Source organism: Primulina huaijiensis, chromosome 12, assembly GCF_012295235.1.
Source record: "Primulina huaijiensis isolate GDHJ02 chromosome 12, ASM1229523v2, whole genome shotgun sequence".
NCBI classification, from domain to species: Eukaryota; Viridiplantae; Streptophyta; class Magnoliopsida; order Lamiales; family Gesneriaceae; genus Primulina; species Primulina huaijiensis.
The window spans coordinates 3,989,569-4,004,614 of record NC_133317.1 but is presented as its reverse complement, the minus strand read 5'-3'; the positions used below and the strand labels follow the sequence as shown (position 1 = coordinate 4,004,614).

At 36.6% G+C, this 15,046-nt stretch overlaps 1 protein-coding gene and 2 pseudogenes across 1 annotated transcript; all 3 read right to left on the bottom strand.

The window, feature by feature from the left end:
- Positions 1–558: 558 nt before the first annotated feature.
- Positions 559–3,442, bottom strand: LOC140990692 (secretory carrier-associated membrane protein 4-like). Its single transcript, XM_073460527.1, has 10 exons — positions 3,201–3,442; positions 2,866–2,979; positions 2,722–2,784; positions 2,409–2,442; positions 2,201–2,323; positions 1,863–1,925; positions 1,653–1,746; positions 1,519–1,564; positions 1,366–1,433; positions 559–1,132 (listed from the first exon to the last, which is right to left on the bottom strand). Exons 1-10 carry the CDS (start codon positions 3,261–3,263, stop codon positions 919–921), a joined length of 882 nt encoding a protein of 293 aa, XP_073316628.1. The 5' UTR covers positions 3,264–3,442; the 3' UTR covers positions 559–918.
- A 1,284-nt stretch (positions 3,443–4,726) lies between these two features.
- Positions 4,727–7,304, bottom strand: LOC140990127 (uncharacterized; annotated as a pseudogene).
- Positions 7,248–14,991, bottom strand: LOC140989727 (protein IWS1 homolog 1-like; annotated as a pseudogene).
- Positions 14,992–15,046: the final 55 nt, after the last annotated feature.

Sequence of the window (15,046 nt, the reverse complement as noted above, 5' to 3'; positions counted from 1 at the left end):
TTCATGACAGTAATAAATATGTATATTGCGCAATCTTAGGAAACATGTAACGACCCATTACAGGCACAGTGGACCGCCCATACAGCCCACTGCCCCGATCGACCCAAGGCTATCCCGATCTTGGGCTCCCTCAAGGGGCCTTTTCCCTCACGGGCTTTCCATAGGCGTCGTACGGGTTACTCATAGAACTCTCCAGCCCATGCACTGGAACTTGTGCATTCCCAGACTCGAACCTGAGATCACATGGATATATAGATACTCAGCACAAGTCTGGTACCAATTGAACCACTGGGCCTGTAATGGGTCGTTACAATAAAAGACGCACAGGCCCAGTGGACCGTCCATACAGCTCACTGCCCCGATCGACCCAAGGCTATCCCGATCTTGGGCTCCCTCAAGGGGCCTTTTCCCTCACGGGCTTTCCATAGGCGTCGTACGGGTTACTCATAGAACTCTCCAGCCCATGCACCGGAGCTTGTGCCTTCCCAGACTCGAACCTGAGATCACATGGATATATAGATACTCAGCTGTATGGGCGGTCCACTGGACCTGTAATGGGTCGTTACAAAACAACTGAGGCTACAAGTCCACATAAACTTTCAAAAATGATCTGAGTTCTTCTGGAAACTGTTCCGTACTATCACAGTTCATTTCCTGTCCTTGATAGAATATTTATATCTATACTGTTTTTCAAATATTAAGAAGCTATAGTTCAAATCAATGATTCTGTAACTTGGATTGCATCCGTGATAGTAAAATACAGAATTTGTAGGCCATTCTTTACCATGCTGGAGGATATACGATACATGTAAGATTTTGACTGGCTTTGCTAGTAAATATGTAAAGAACAGATTTCCAAAAAAAAAGCAGAAACTAAAAAAAATATTTAGGATCCTATCGTCTTCATACACCACCTCTTTAGAAAGTAGATTCAAACTCAATGGAAGTCTTCATAGTCATCCACAAAGAGACTAAAACAACAAAAATTTTGAGGACAATGCATTGGATAGTTAAAAATGGGTGTGAGGCTACAGAGAGCCAGGGATGTGCGCAGCACATGCAAGAACAAACACAAAGACTTACCCCAGCCAACACATGGTCAGAGAAAACATCAATTGCAGCAAGGATGCCCCTGATTAGCAAGAAAAGAAAGTAAAATGTCAGTACAACCAATCAGATGCACAGAGTAGATTTTTGCACCCCTGTGGCCTGTATCATAGCTAACCATTCAGCAAACGGCGTACATTCAAGAAAGCAAAAAATCAACTCCTCAGAATACAGCAAAATTAAATCATTCCATGGGGACTTGATCAAGCAAAAGAAGTCAAATATCTCTGGTTACAAGGGAAGAAAAACTAATCTTACGTCAGTGATTTCCCACGAAAGACAACAGGAGGTGCAATTGCCGCAAAGATGCAGAAAGCAATGTGAAGCTGCAGCGAAATATAATCAAAGATATCAAAATACCTAAGCATTTATTGGGACTAGTTAACTATTCAAGGTGGCCAAAAGGCATACCAGATAGAACAAGAAAAACCAGCCAAATTTTAGAGCACTATCAGTCCTGAAAATCAGAATCACATATACAGAAACAGTTGTGATTTCCAAGCTCTGAAGGGTCTCATAAAGGATAGCAAGGACACTTCAAATACCTCATTGCCCGATACAGTGGCCTGTACCATAAGACGTATGAAAGTGGGCATCCCATCAAGGCATATATCATTGCAAGGAAAAATATCTTGACACCTACAGAAAGAAACTACATTTAAGCACTTTACATTATTAGAAACCTATACACAACTAGATGCATGAAAAGATAACGAATTTAAGCTTTCAAACAAAAATAAAGAAAATAAACTTACCACCACCCTGTACCCAACAAACAATGACAGCAATGACATTGAACGAAAGGCAAAGGACGATACCTGTAACAGAAAATAACAATACAAAGAATAAACAATAAATTTCGCAAAATGTTCAACCAACCAAAATTACAGTCCTACAAAGTAGAGCCATGTGAATCAAGAAACGTAGAAATTACTTTAACCACCGGTCGTCATGTCCTCAAAACAATAAGAAACAAAAGTACAAACTTATATTTGAAAAAGCTAAGTTGTCTCACACAATTAGATATAAGTTGGCAAATATTAAAACTATTACAGATGTACAAAATACAAATTGAAGCAAAATATTCACAGACCTAACCAACTTGCAAAAGCCAGATACTGCAACCTCTGAGCATGAACCGGTATTTCCTTGGCTATATCATGGTGTATGATGGGAAAAAATGGAGGCCAATTTTTATCATCCACTGTGACACCAGCTGAATCAAAGGATAGTTTGTTGAATTAGAGCAGAGGAGGAAGAGAATGATGATTATAAAACCAATTACTAGCCTCGCAGCTTACCACTGGAAACAGCATCTTCCCTGCGTTTAATATCCTGTAGCCCAATGACATTGATTACAATGCAAATGTATAAGACTCCAAGGCACAACAAGATAAACAGGAAAGAGCAAAAAGGGACATCAATTACGAATTCAACCCAATTCTTCTCATATTTAAATATCATCAAACATTAGAAGTGCACTAAGCTACTTAAGTGGCTTGAAGTATACAATGGTCCAATAGGATTACCTGCTATACAAAATTTAAATATTTAACAAGCATAAACCTAGAGGAATGTGTTAGAAAATTACTCAAGCCTAAAACAGAAACCAACCCTTTCTCTCCTGTTCAAATCTGCTTCCCAAGAGGCGAGTTCTTTCTCCTTGCTCTTCGAGTTCTGCAAAGTCATGCAACACGATTTAGATTTGTTGAATATTAGATACTATGGTAGAACCTCGGTACTGCTTAACAAAATTACATTCATGGTATCCAATGGTATGTCCACAGTGGCATCGTGTTTCTGGCCGAAACCCAGGGTACTGGCAACCGCCTTAGGGATGCGTGACTTTGACGCTGCAGCTGCGCCGCCATTCTGCAACACCACGAAAAATAAAAAAATCCCTCCAGTTAATCCAAGATCAAATCCAGCGACAAAACAGCTCCATATGTCGCCGATCTACGAAGACGAGTCACAAATTTTACCCGAAATAACACAATCAACCGACACCGCTCAACAAAAACCCTACAAGATCACAGAAACGAAAAACTAACTCCAAAAATAGGCGGATCTAAAAAAACAGAGGAAGCGGTTACCGAGAATGGGTTGACTTCAGGTTCTTCCTCATCAAACGGATTCGGATCGTTTCTACGATTCATCACCGACTATTACGCAGCACCAAAATCGAATTCAAATCCAAAAATAGTAAAAATTTATGTTTCAGCTATACATACAGGACGTGAATGTATAGATAGATAGGAGTGGGGAAGTGAGTAGTCTAGCACTTGCTTTTATGCTGCCTTTGAAACAACGCAACAAAGCGGTTTTACGGAATGGAATTCAAATTTGGAGATTGCCACTGTAGGTCGATGAAATTACGAAGAATACCCTCTAACCGGCGGGTCTGGTGACGTGGAAATATTTTATTGGTTGGATGAAGTTAGTTAAGGTTTGGTTATAAATTTCAGTTTTATTTTAATTATTTTCTATCCCTTTTCTTTCTCTTTTTTTTCCCTTCAAAAAATTAGTTTTCTTAAATTTTTTTTTTACATTGCTAACAATTTTACTATCCAAATATTGTTTCTATATTTACAAGGTTTATAAATTATATTTTTTGAACATTTCACCAATTGTTTTAAATATTATATTAAAGTTATTATTTACATTTTTATACAATTTCAAATTAAATATTTATCTATTATATCTATTCTATTTTTTTAAAGTTGAGGACATTATAGTAACTACTTAATAAGGACACCGATTTTTCCTTCCAATTTTATCCTTATATGATACTAATATTACACTTTTGTTTTTTTTTAAAAAAAAATTTCAACACACACTTTTATTTTTATTTCAACAATTCAAATCTCAATTTAGTCATTCCATAATTTGATAAATTTCACTTTAGTCCATCGATAATGATAAAAAACTGTACACACACGCATCGTGTATGCAAAGTAACTAGTATATATAAAATCTACTACTTTAGTTATGAAATAAGAGGAATATCCATATTCAAATTACATATTTTAATTAATTCATTTATGGTTGTTTATCATAAATAATTTGGTCGGTTTTGTTATTGAAAAAATTGATTCGATAAAGTTCGGTTGATAACTGAACTGACCGAATGTTCGCTCCTACCATAATGTTAATATGCCAATAATACATTAAATTATTCATCTCTCAAAATATATTTGTAATATTAATTATGATAGTAATAATATAACAAAATACCGTTAATTAAATTTAAGATTATTATATTATTTTTAAGGTATTTTAAATTCAACCCGATGATTTTTTTCGGTTTACAAGTTACTTTTAAGAATTTATAGATTACAGATAGGTAACCTTCCTAGTATTTAAAGGTAGGTTTATTGAATAATAAAGCATTTCTTGAAATTTCCTCTAAAACAAATCTTGGTAACAACGTAAGGTTCTCTTCAGACGAGTCTCGAATTTCGTTTCTAAAAATTCCAATTTGATTCAGTGTCACAATTCTCTTTTTCTAATTTTTTTCCCAACAAAATCAATATACCCCTCATTTACTTTGCCCTAAAAAATTGATTGGAAACACAGCTGGATTCCAGCTCTTCATCCAGTTCGTCATGAACTCGTAAACGGACAACAATGGAAATTCATACCCATTAATCAACCCAACACTTCAGTAAGTTTTTGACTTTTGACGTAAAAGGAAAATCATACTCATTAATCAACCTAACACTTTTAGCAAGTTTTAGTCTTCTGATGTAAAAAAGGTGGATAAATGGAGCTAACCATTTGATTAAAATATCCAAATTTGTTCGTTCTTGAAATGTCTCTCTTTGTTTGAACCGAAGGGGTGTTTCCAGTTCTGTCGGTGCTTGAGACTTGTCAACAAGGCTCTGAGTCAAAAGGGAATGGATGCCACTTTACAGAGCAATGAGAACTAGAAACAATGTCTCCTTGTCTACGATGTTCCTGCGAGGCTATGCTCACTCCACATTCCAAGCTTAATGTACCAAGACCCTGTTTAATAACAAATGAATGAACTCTTGGAATTGTCGAACTGCGATATTTGTGAATATCAGTAGTCTTTATGGCCACAATTATGTCTATATTCAGACTTTTTAATCTCTAAAGCAACAAATGCAAATGGGATGATGATGGCAACATTTCATCAAGTCTAAACCGCATACTATTTTATCAAACCAGTAAGAAAATATATACAATAAATCGCAATGAAAAAAAATAGAAATCCAAGAATATCAAGCTTTAGCAACAACACAAAATTACTTCTAACCCAAATATGATCAACTTTATTTAACATGATATTGGCTCAAAAAGCTATACTAGATTAATAAACTTAATGGACCTAAATCAATGTCGAGACGTAAAACTACTAAGATATTGGGCAGCCTATTATTCATCTCCAAACAATGTTTAGTGTCACATCAATGCGTTGCCACAAAAGTTCAGGTCCTCGGAGAATTCATAATATGATATAAAAACACCAAAATGATTTTCATTGATACTACTTCGAAATGTTAAAATTGAAAAAAAAAAAAAAAAAAAAAAAAAAANTTCGACGTGACAACACCGAATTCAAGTACTTATTGTACCTCTTATTCTGGATTCGTATTCTTCATAAAATATCAATTTACGGTGACATCGACAATTTGGTGAAGAATGCGAAAATACTCAGTTCGATAACATATGACCTCAATCAGCAAGTCTTGGAGCAAGTTAGCACTTGCCACAACAATTTCTTTCAGGAACTCGAACCAGCTTTTTTGAGTAACAAGAATTCCAATCCCCTCCATCCTAAGCATAATAATCCATCGGATAATCAACATTTCCTTGTACATTTCCACACTGACAGCACTCCACATTCCTTGCACGATTCCTCTCCCACCATCCAGGCAAATCCCCAAGCGCAATCTCTGCCTCAAATGACGTCAACAATGGCTTCTTAAACGCAGCACCCCAATCAATTGATAACCTGGGGCACGCAATTTGAATCCATGCATCTACCGCATCGCCAAATAGCTCGATTTTCTTGGGCGAAAATTCGGATACCAGAACCACTATATAATCCAGCCCTTTATCCTTCATTGTCCCTTCTAACCTTTCTAATACTCTGGGATTGCCTTGTCTTCCCAATGTGCCCACGATTCCCCAATCCTTTGCATTTCTTGCTCTTTCTACGGCCCTTATCCTATCATCCTTCATCCCATCATGATCATATTCCTCCAAGAACAATTTTGACAAATATGGATCATATCTGAATGTTTTGACCAGGGATTAGCAATCATGAATGCTTCCAAATGGAACCTCCCATCTGCTACGAAGATAATCACTTCGTTTATCCCTGGGGCAGATTGTAATTTCAGACTTGGTGCAGTGCAGCCAAGAACCTCCCCTGCTGATAGTGGTTTCGATTGGGGGTTGAAAAACCTAAATCCTCGAGCCTGGGCTTCACGGATCGGATTGCATTAGAGAATTGAATTGTTCCCGCCATGATGAAATTGTTAGCATCCGCAGGCGTCAAATCGTGATTCAGCTCTTGGAATAGCTTTGAAGTGTTGATGGCAATCTCGACAAAGATGTAGAGCACAGGGATGGTAGTAGAGTCGATGGGGACGAGGCAGCTGTGGCCGAAGCGTACGAGTAGGTGGGCATCGAGGCGCGCGAGGAGAGGTCATCAACGCAGCACGCCCCGTAGGTGACGTCTCCAAGGACGAAGCAATGGGTGACGCCGGCGAAGGCTGTGAGTATGTCGGAGATGATGAGTGAATACAGTAAAAGCCCCTCCGGAAACTGGAGCGCACTCGCCAGATGATCTTGTGGATCTCTTAGTTGTAGTTGGAATGGTGAAGGGAGATGGCCGCGTTCAAGGCGGCGTCGTTTAGGATGGAGTCAGGGATTTGATTTTTCACAAAACGCTTCGGCCGGGCTTGGGCAGAGGCAGCCGTCCAAGGTGGAGGTCCAAGGAGATGTTTTCGGTTAACGTGTCGTCCATCTTCACGGCGGCAGGCGGACTTGACAATCCGTGGCGGAATCACGGATTCAATATTATTATTATTATTATTACTACTATTTTCAAATAATAATAAATAGATTAATTAAATGTAATAATAATAATAGGCTTGCGTACAGGAAACTAAAACATCAAAATCCAGTTAAATCCAAGTAATGACAGAGATTTTATTACACAACATTCGGAGTGCCACAGGAGATTTAGTAAGATAACATAAGTTCAAACATAAAAGTATTTAACTCTTCAAGATCTCTCACATCTCACCAAAGTAACTAGTGGAGATAGGTGCAATTTTCCCTTCTCCTAGTCGACCGGCAAGCAAGACTACTACAGATATTTCACCATGCCACGACCTTCAACGCTGATTTTAGTAGCCTGCAGCTGCTTCCTCTTTGGTGCTTTCAATTGTTGCAGTTTCTTATTCATCTGTAAGCATAACAAATTTGGAATAAGCAACTTGTAACAAAAATGCCAACAAGAAAATATCATAAAGTAGAATGACTGCGAAGTCCATTTAAAATCTCTTTCTTAACATGTAACCAGGGAAGAGTCCATACATATAAAAATTCATGATTATGATGCAGAATGAAACCAATACGATTCACCGGTTTCTACTTTCTAGTAGCACAGCTAATATGATCATCATACAAATAACAATTTCCCAGGGAGGTGGACTTGGCAGATCGTGCTTCCATGCGCACGCACACACCAAAAAAACATATTGCAGTCAAGATAATATCAAATCATTAAAAAAATAAAATTCTACAAGCAGGGCATATCAATTATAATCAAACCAAGTCTACTATGGCATAGACTAGAGCAAGTATGAGCTGAAGTTGAAGGCTATAATATATCTAATTCAAGCCTTTCATAATAAAGCATAAAAACATTTTCGTATGTGAAGCAAACTGCAAATTCAATATGTTTATTTAAAAAGCCAAAGAAAAATAACTCACTGTGTGCTGTTAATTTCTTCATCCTTTCATATTTTTCTATTCCCTGCTTGAGCATTTGGCTCAACTGTTTCTAGTTTTTACTGACTAGCACAAATTATCAATTCAACTCACAAGAGGACAAAACTCAGTTTGAGCTAGCATGTTTACATGAACTTGGCACCCCAAAAAAATATATCAAAAGAACTGAAGTATGAGTCAATCTTAGCTTGGCTACTTCATTGACAACCATCCTGGTCTCTCTCAGGAATGGACTCATTTTTTAATTTTGTATTAACAAACTAAAATACATTTTACATTTCCGAAAAAAAAAATATATAAAAAATGTATCAAGCCTAGCAAAAGAGTTTCCAGTTTAAAGCATTTCCAGTAGATGAAATTAAATTAAATTAAATTAAAGCTTGCTTGTGTTAGTAATGTCACTAGAATTTTACAAGCTCCGAGAAAGATGATTCCATTGTCCCGAATCGGCTAGCAGAGTGTGATTTAAAAAATCAGCCACACTTACTCATGCAATTTATAGAGTTATGAGTACTATATGTAGCCCGAAAGTTATTATGGGGTTATAAATGATTTAGAGAAGAACTAAGATCTTTGACATAAAAACATCATAATTTCCATCATAACTAAATGGACAATCTCAATCTGATAACTACAATCCAAACACATTAAATGTTCATTAACTTAAGGAGCATGATGCAAATGGCAAAATTCAATGAGTTAGAAGTAAAGCACCATCGTAGGAAGGACAACAGTTGACTTGAAAGAAGAAAATGCAACAATAAAGGTTTTTTTCATTAGGAACAATGCAGTTCCTTCCAGCAATTCAAATGTACTCAAATACCAAATCAATGGAAACTTCAGTTTTCCCTGAAAATATTTTAATGGGAGATGGTTACCAACCTTCACCCGACGCGGATCTTGCACAACTTGTTTGGCACGGGCACGAACTTCATCTGGGTCAACCTTGGACTGAGGACGCACAACAAAATCCATGGACATTGCTTCAGGCCTTGAGGCATGTTGGCTTGAAGATGACTGCCCAGGTTTTGGCACCCTTCAAATGTTAGACAAGCAGATGAGATGTATGCACAAAGTAAATCAACACTTCCTGACCAATCCAAGAAATCAACAGCTAAATGCAAGGAGATCATACTGTGAAAATTCAGCCAAAACAAGCTTATCATCTCGGGATGCAATTCCTGCAGCACTACTCATTGACCTGCAGAATATTAACAAAAACATAATCTCAGTGGTAGAATGTAGATTGATTTATTACAAGTAGATAGAATTCATCTTATTTTTGAGAAGATAACAAATACTTTTTAGCAGAAGGCTTCCTAAAAAGTCTTTCATCGTCGAACTTCTTCATGTCTTCAAATCGAGTGCTCTTATTAAATATTGGTCGACTCTGTAAAGCACAGCATACAACTTTATACGAAATTCCCAGCCAAGATTATAAATTGAAGATCGGAACTGGACTACTGTCCAAAGTAGAAGAAACATTTTTATAGGAACGACGTTTCTTGTATAAATTAATTATCAATAGATAACTGCATTTACAGAAATATAATATAAGCAAGAACATATTTCTTTATTTATAAGCTATCAAATTCCAATTTAATGCAGTGAAAAATAATGCTATTTTTCATCTTTTTGCCCCCAAACAACCAATAGACCTATCATGCACTTTTCCTATAAAAACTAGATATGCAATGGGTACGGGTTGTAGAATGGGCACCAACCCAAACCCAACCCGACCCAGTCGGGTTGGGTAATATTAAATGGGTACGAGTTGGATAATGGTATCCAAGTTTTGTACCTAGATGGGTATAGGTCGGATAACGGGTTTAATATTATCCGACTCATACCCAATATGTATAGGTTTTTATTTATCCATTTTCCTCCTTTTTTGAAGATTATCTTTTATATTGGATTTTGAGTATTGCAAATTGTTAACATCCAATTAATATGTGGGATTTATATGAATTACTTGCTCCACAGTATAGCTACTTTTGATATTTTGTTGAAAATGTGGATATTTTTTATTTAATTTTTGTTATAATCATACAAATTAAAAATAAAAAAATGAATTTAATTGTCTGACAGGTAGAACCCGTTAATTTTTGGGTATGGGTCGGGGTGGTAAAGGGGTTTAAGTTTAGACGGATCAGGGCGGGCATTGTGTCCTTCAAAATGGAAACAAGACGGATCTCGGGTCTTAGTGGACCCAACCCAAACCCGAGCCATTGTCATCCCCGATAAAAACTACTTGAAAGGAAAATATAGTCAAGTTCTTCATAAACTCATAAAAGGAGAACAATGGAAATTGATACCCATTTATCAACCAACTCCTTAGCAAGCTTTCTGTTGGGTGTAATTTCCTCATCAGATTTCGATAGAAACATAATGACCTGCAAAAATCACAGCCATCACATTCCACTATTATATTGCATGGAAAATACATGAAGAGCGATCAAATTTAATGCTACATCAAAAGATCCTCAAACCTTTCCAAGGCCACTCTTCTTTAGTTGCTCCTTCCTATCATACTGTTCTAAATCAATTGGAAACTTCAGGACAAGCACAAACAATTAGCCTCCAAACAATTATAAAAGCAAAGAGGACTTAATATANCGGCTGCACGAACATTACTATTAGGCAGGCTTCCATCAGGAAGGGGCTCAAGCCAATTCTTCAACAGATTTAAAACTCCATGATCAAGAAACTCCTGCTGAAGATGCTTTCTACAAAGCATGCAAACAGATTAAAATAAAAAATGTTCAAGGAACATGCAAAATGGAAAACAAATTAAGAGCCATCAACTAACTTTGAGAGGGAATCGGTAAGAAAAGATAGCTTCAGTAATTTAGTTATGGCAGGCTTTCCTTGTCTATTCAGCTCCGCATCTACTTCTGCAACCACTTCAAGCTCTGCCATCACTTTTTCCACATGTAAAGCAATATCTTCAGCAGATTTTTCGCATTTCTTCTTTTTCTTAGCCATCTCGAAGATCTCCTCGATTTCCTTGTCCTCTTCGACTTCTTCTGCCTACAGACAGAGAGCAGAAACAAAATCAATTAGCCTCAATAAAGTCCCAACACTCAAATCTTGTCAAAATAAGAATTAACTTCCCTGAAGTGAGGTAAAAGCAAGGGAATTGTAGCATTAGAAAATGCTTATCATTTACAAGCAAAAATAATCATATACCAGTTTTTCGGATGGAAAACTCTTCGTAAAAATTAGGATCGACCTAAATGTAATTCTCGAACATATAACTTGAAAAACAGAGATAGAGAGAGAGGAGGGTGGAATGCGTAGGTGCATTCACATGCCTATGGAAAAATAAGACGTAAAGCTAGTAAAAGAAAAAGAATTGAGGAAAGAGGCAGAGTTTAAGGACAGAACAGCTAAGAAATTAAATGGGAAAAAAGTAAAAAATTCTCGAAAGCGCGATTCCTGTCCAAAGAGAGAGAAAATCATTGAATGCTACCGCTGGAGATTTTGTCGAGATTATAGTAATTTGGTAGAGCAGGTCATAAAATGAGGAATTAAAGAAAGATTACATGTGAACATAAAAATTATAAAATTGGCTCAATTGAATACATTAATTTGATGGCCTGGGCATAGGATCCCTCCAAAGGCTACTACCTTCATCGAGGTACCAGGACATCAATACCCCTATATTTTTCATGGAGTACTCACGTGATTTGTGAATGCTTTTAGACAAGATCCATATGAAATTCTCAACAAGTTAACTGAGAACTTCAACATGATTGCATGTTTAAGACAGGTAAAGTATCTGAAGAACCCACCTTTCATCCGGAAAATAAAACACTTTGAGTTCAACCAAAAAATAAGGAATCGTAGAACAAGATTATAGGAATTGTATGAAGGTGATCTAAACATGATGCATATAAATGTTCCTTGTTGCGAACAAGGTCTCGTGTCTAAATTATCCTGTTAGTGGCAGCCTTGAAAAATTAAAGAAAAATCGCCAGCCTAATAAAAGGTGCATTGTTAATGGAACTTTCAATAATAACACAGAGGGTAATGTCCTACAGCTTAGCTGTGTGCACAATGAGCACTTTAAGCCCGCATCAGACTGAGTTTATAAATGCAAATGCTGAATCATAGAGGCGAAAGAGAATGAGATTTCCATACTTCGAGGAGTTACAGATACAAAATAAAATCTACTTACAGTACCCAATAACTCTGATATGCAACTCAAAAAGAATAATCCCGACATGCGGAGCACGTCTTCGAGAATGTTCAATATCATTTCCGAACGGATCGGCAGGATCCACACCACTGTCATCAACGAAGTTATCATCGTCCATATTCCTAACACCCTCTTGATCATCCTATACTGTGTAAAGACAAGACAAGTAAATGATGTACTAATATATTTAACACATCTCTTGTACAAACATATAAGAATAGCTTATAGCATTGTAGCAACACTTGCTAAAACAAGTTTCCATGTCTGACGGGAATGGAAGCTGCAGGACAACAAAGTGCTGTCACTCTACAGAGTAATGAGAACTAAAAAAAATTATCTCTACGTCTACCATGTACCTGTAAGGCTCCGCTCACTCCCTATTTCAAGCTGAATGTAACTAGAACTCTTTAAAAGCAAAATAACTTATGTAATTAACGAACTGCAATATTCGTAATATCAGTCATCCATATGGCCACAATTATGTCTCTATTTTTACTTTCAAATCACTAAAGCAACAAATGCAATAGGATGATGGAAACATTTCATCAAAGTCTAAACCTCACAATATTTATTTAAACCAGTAAGAAAATGTTTACAATCATTCATCTAGAAATCAAAGAGTATCGAGCTTTAGCAACAGTACAACATTACGTCTTACCGAATTATACTCGATCTTAACATTATATTGGCTCAAAAATCTAGCTAGATTAGTAAATATAATGCATCTAGAAAAATGTAGAAATGGAAAATTACTTAGCTATTGGGCAGCCCATCATTCATCTCTGACCAATATTTAGTCGATATGTTGCAACAAAATTTCAGGTCTCCGAGTGTTGCATTATGACCAAAGTGCCAAAACTGGTTTTCATTGATGATTACTCAGACATGTTACAATTGCGGAAAAAATAACTTTCATGGTAACGATGTACTGGCTCAAATGAAAGGCACATCCTGTCAGGACACACCGACCTCCAACAGAAACAACACTTAATCGCAATTCATATTCTTCTTTATAAAATACTAATTTACCACTGCCATCAACAATTTGGATAAGAATACAAAAACACTAAGTTAAATAACACAAATCCCAGTTCAAGCAACTAGGTATCGGTTGGCAACTTATCCAAGCCTAAGTCAATAAATGTGTAATTGTTTATGTTGAAACAAGGTAGTCAAATTAGGTTTTCATTTGATGACGTTCCAAATATATTGATGCGAGGAATGCCGTCTTCAATGGTACAGTTATAAATACTAATAAATTTTATTCCAATAAAAAAATAATTTCATCAGACTAATTAAATCACACAAGCAAACAATCCCATGTAAATGGATACAAAATCAGTCGTCAATGAACAAATATTGACACATATGAAATCTCACCACACAAATTCATCAAATTTCCACACGTCATCACCCCCTAACATTAAATGCAAAAAATCAGAATACCATATTCAACAAATCCACCAAAATTCCCGAAACAGATGATTCAAACCTCCAAAGGAATGTTTAAATGGCTACAAAGGGAAAATGCAACAATTTACATTGCAAAATACATGAATCGAGCATTGTATAGGCAGAGGCAAACCTCAGAATCACCGCCAGCGACGGTGTCCCGCTTCTCCTGCATCCAGATCAGCTTCGTGATCCCTCATTCTAACTCTGATTTTCTTCACACTGATCATTTTCACTCCTTTCTCCCCCCTTCATCCTCTTCTCGCCTCTTCCCCTCGCCGTCCTTTCATCACTCTTCCTCTTTCCACAAGCTGTGTAATCATCTCTCAACATCCCCATCACATGAGCATAATTCCCACCATGATCCTCACCGACATCAGCCTCGTCATCATTTAATCCAATATTTAATGGCTCATGGTCTCCACTAGAAGAAGACTTTTTTTTATCAATCGGTTTCGAGGCTTTGCCTTTCAATTATTGTAAACTGGGGTAGGTGATCGTTAAAGGCCATCATGGTTGTACCATACCTCTATCATCTTTAACATCCAGTAGATTTTGCTGATAGTCACCAGGATCAGATTATTAATCCTCATCAAAACCCGTCAATGGTTCACGGCCTTCATCTTGGTAACTGATTAAGCACATAAAAATCCCAATTTCATTTATCCACACACGCATTACAAACCCCAGGCCACACACACCACACTCATGCGTGATGCATCATTAACATAAAAAGCTATAAATCTACTAAATGAAAAAATCAATTACATCCAAACAAACCGCCAATTCATACAAACACATATCTAATCACTTATATAAGCTGTAAAAAAATGGAAAACTAAGAACCCAATACAATAATTTAAAACAAAAAATCAATAAAGACTTGCATGCATCATCAACATAAAAAGATACCAAATTCATCAGTTGAAAACCCTATTTCAAGGAATATTTTTTAGGAATGCACTTACGGGTCGGTCTCGTAACCCATTATCGATTCGGAAAAGTTCTTCGATGCAGAAGTGAACAAGCTAGCTGTATCTGTGCCAACATCAGCATTCGGTGCTCGCCGTAAAGATGAATTTACACGTAAATTTTTCTGTTCCTCTTCTTCGCTACATTGTGTGGATTCTAAAGAAAAATTAAACAAAATTAAATTTATACAATCTGATATTGAGTTGAAGCTGCTATGAATCGTAAGCGAAACGTAAAAATATTCATATGAAAAAATGTAATTCTGATCATATACATATATATAAAATATATATATAGTTTTTAGTATGTATCTTCGATTTCAAT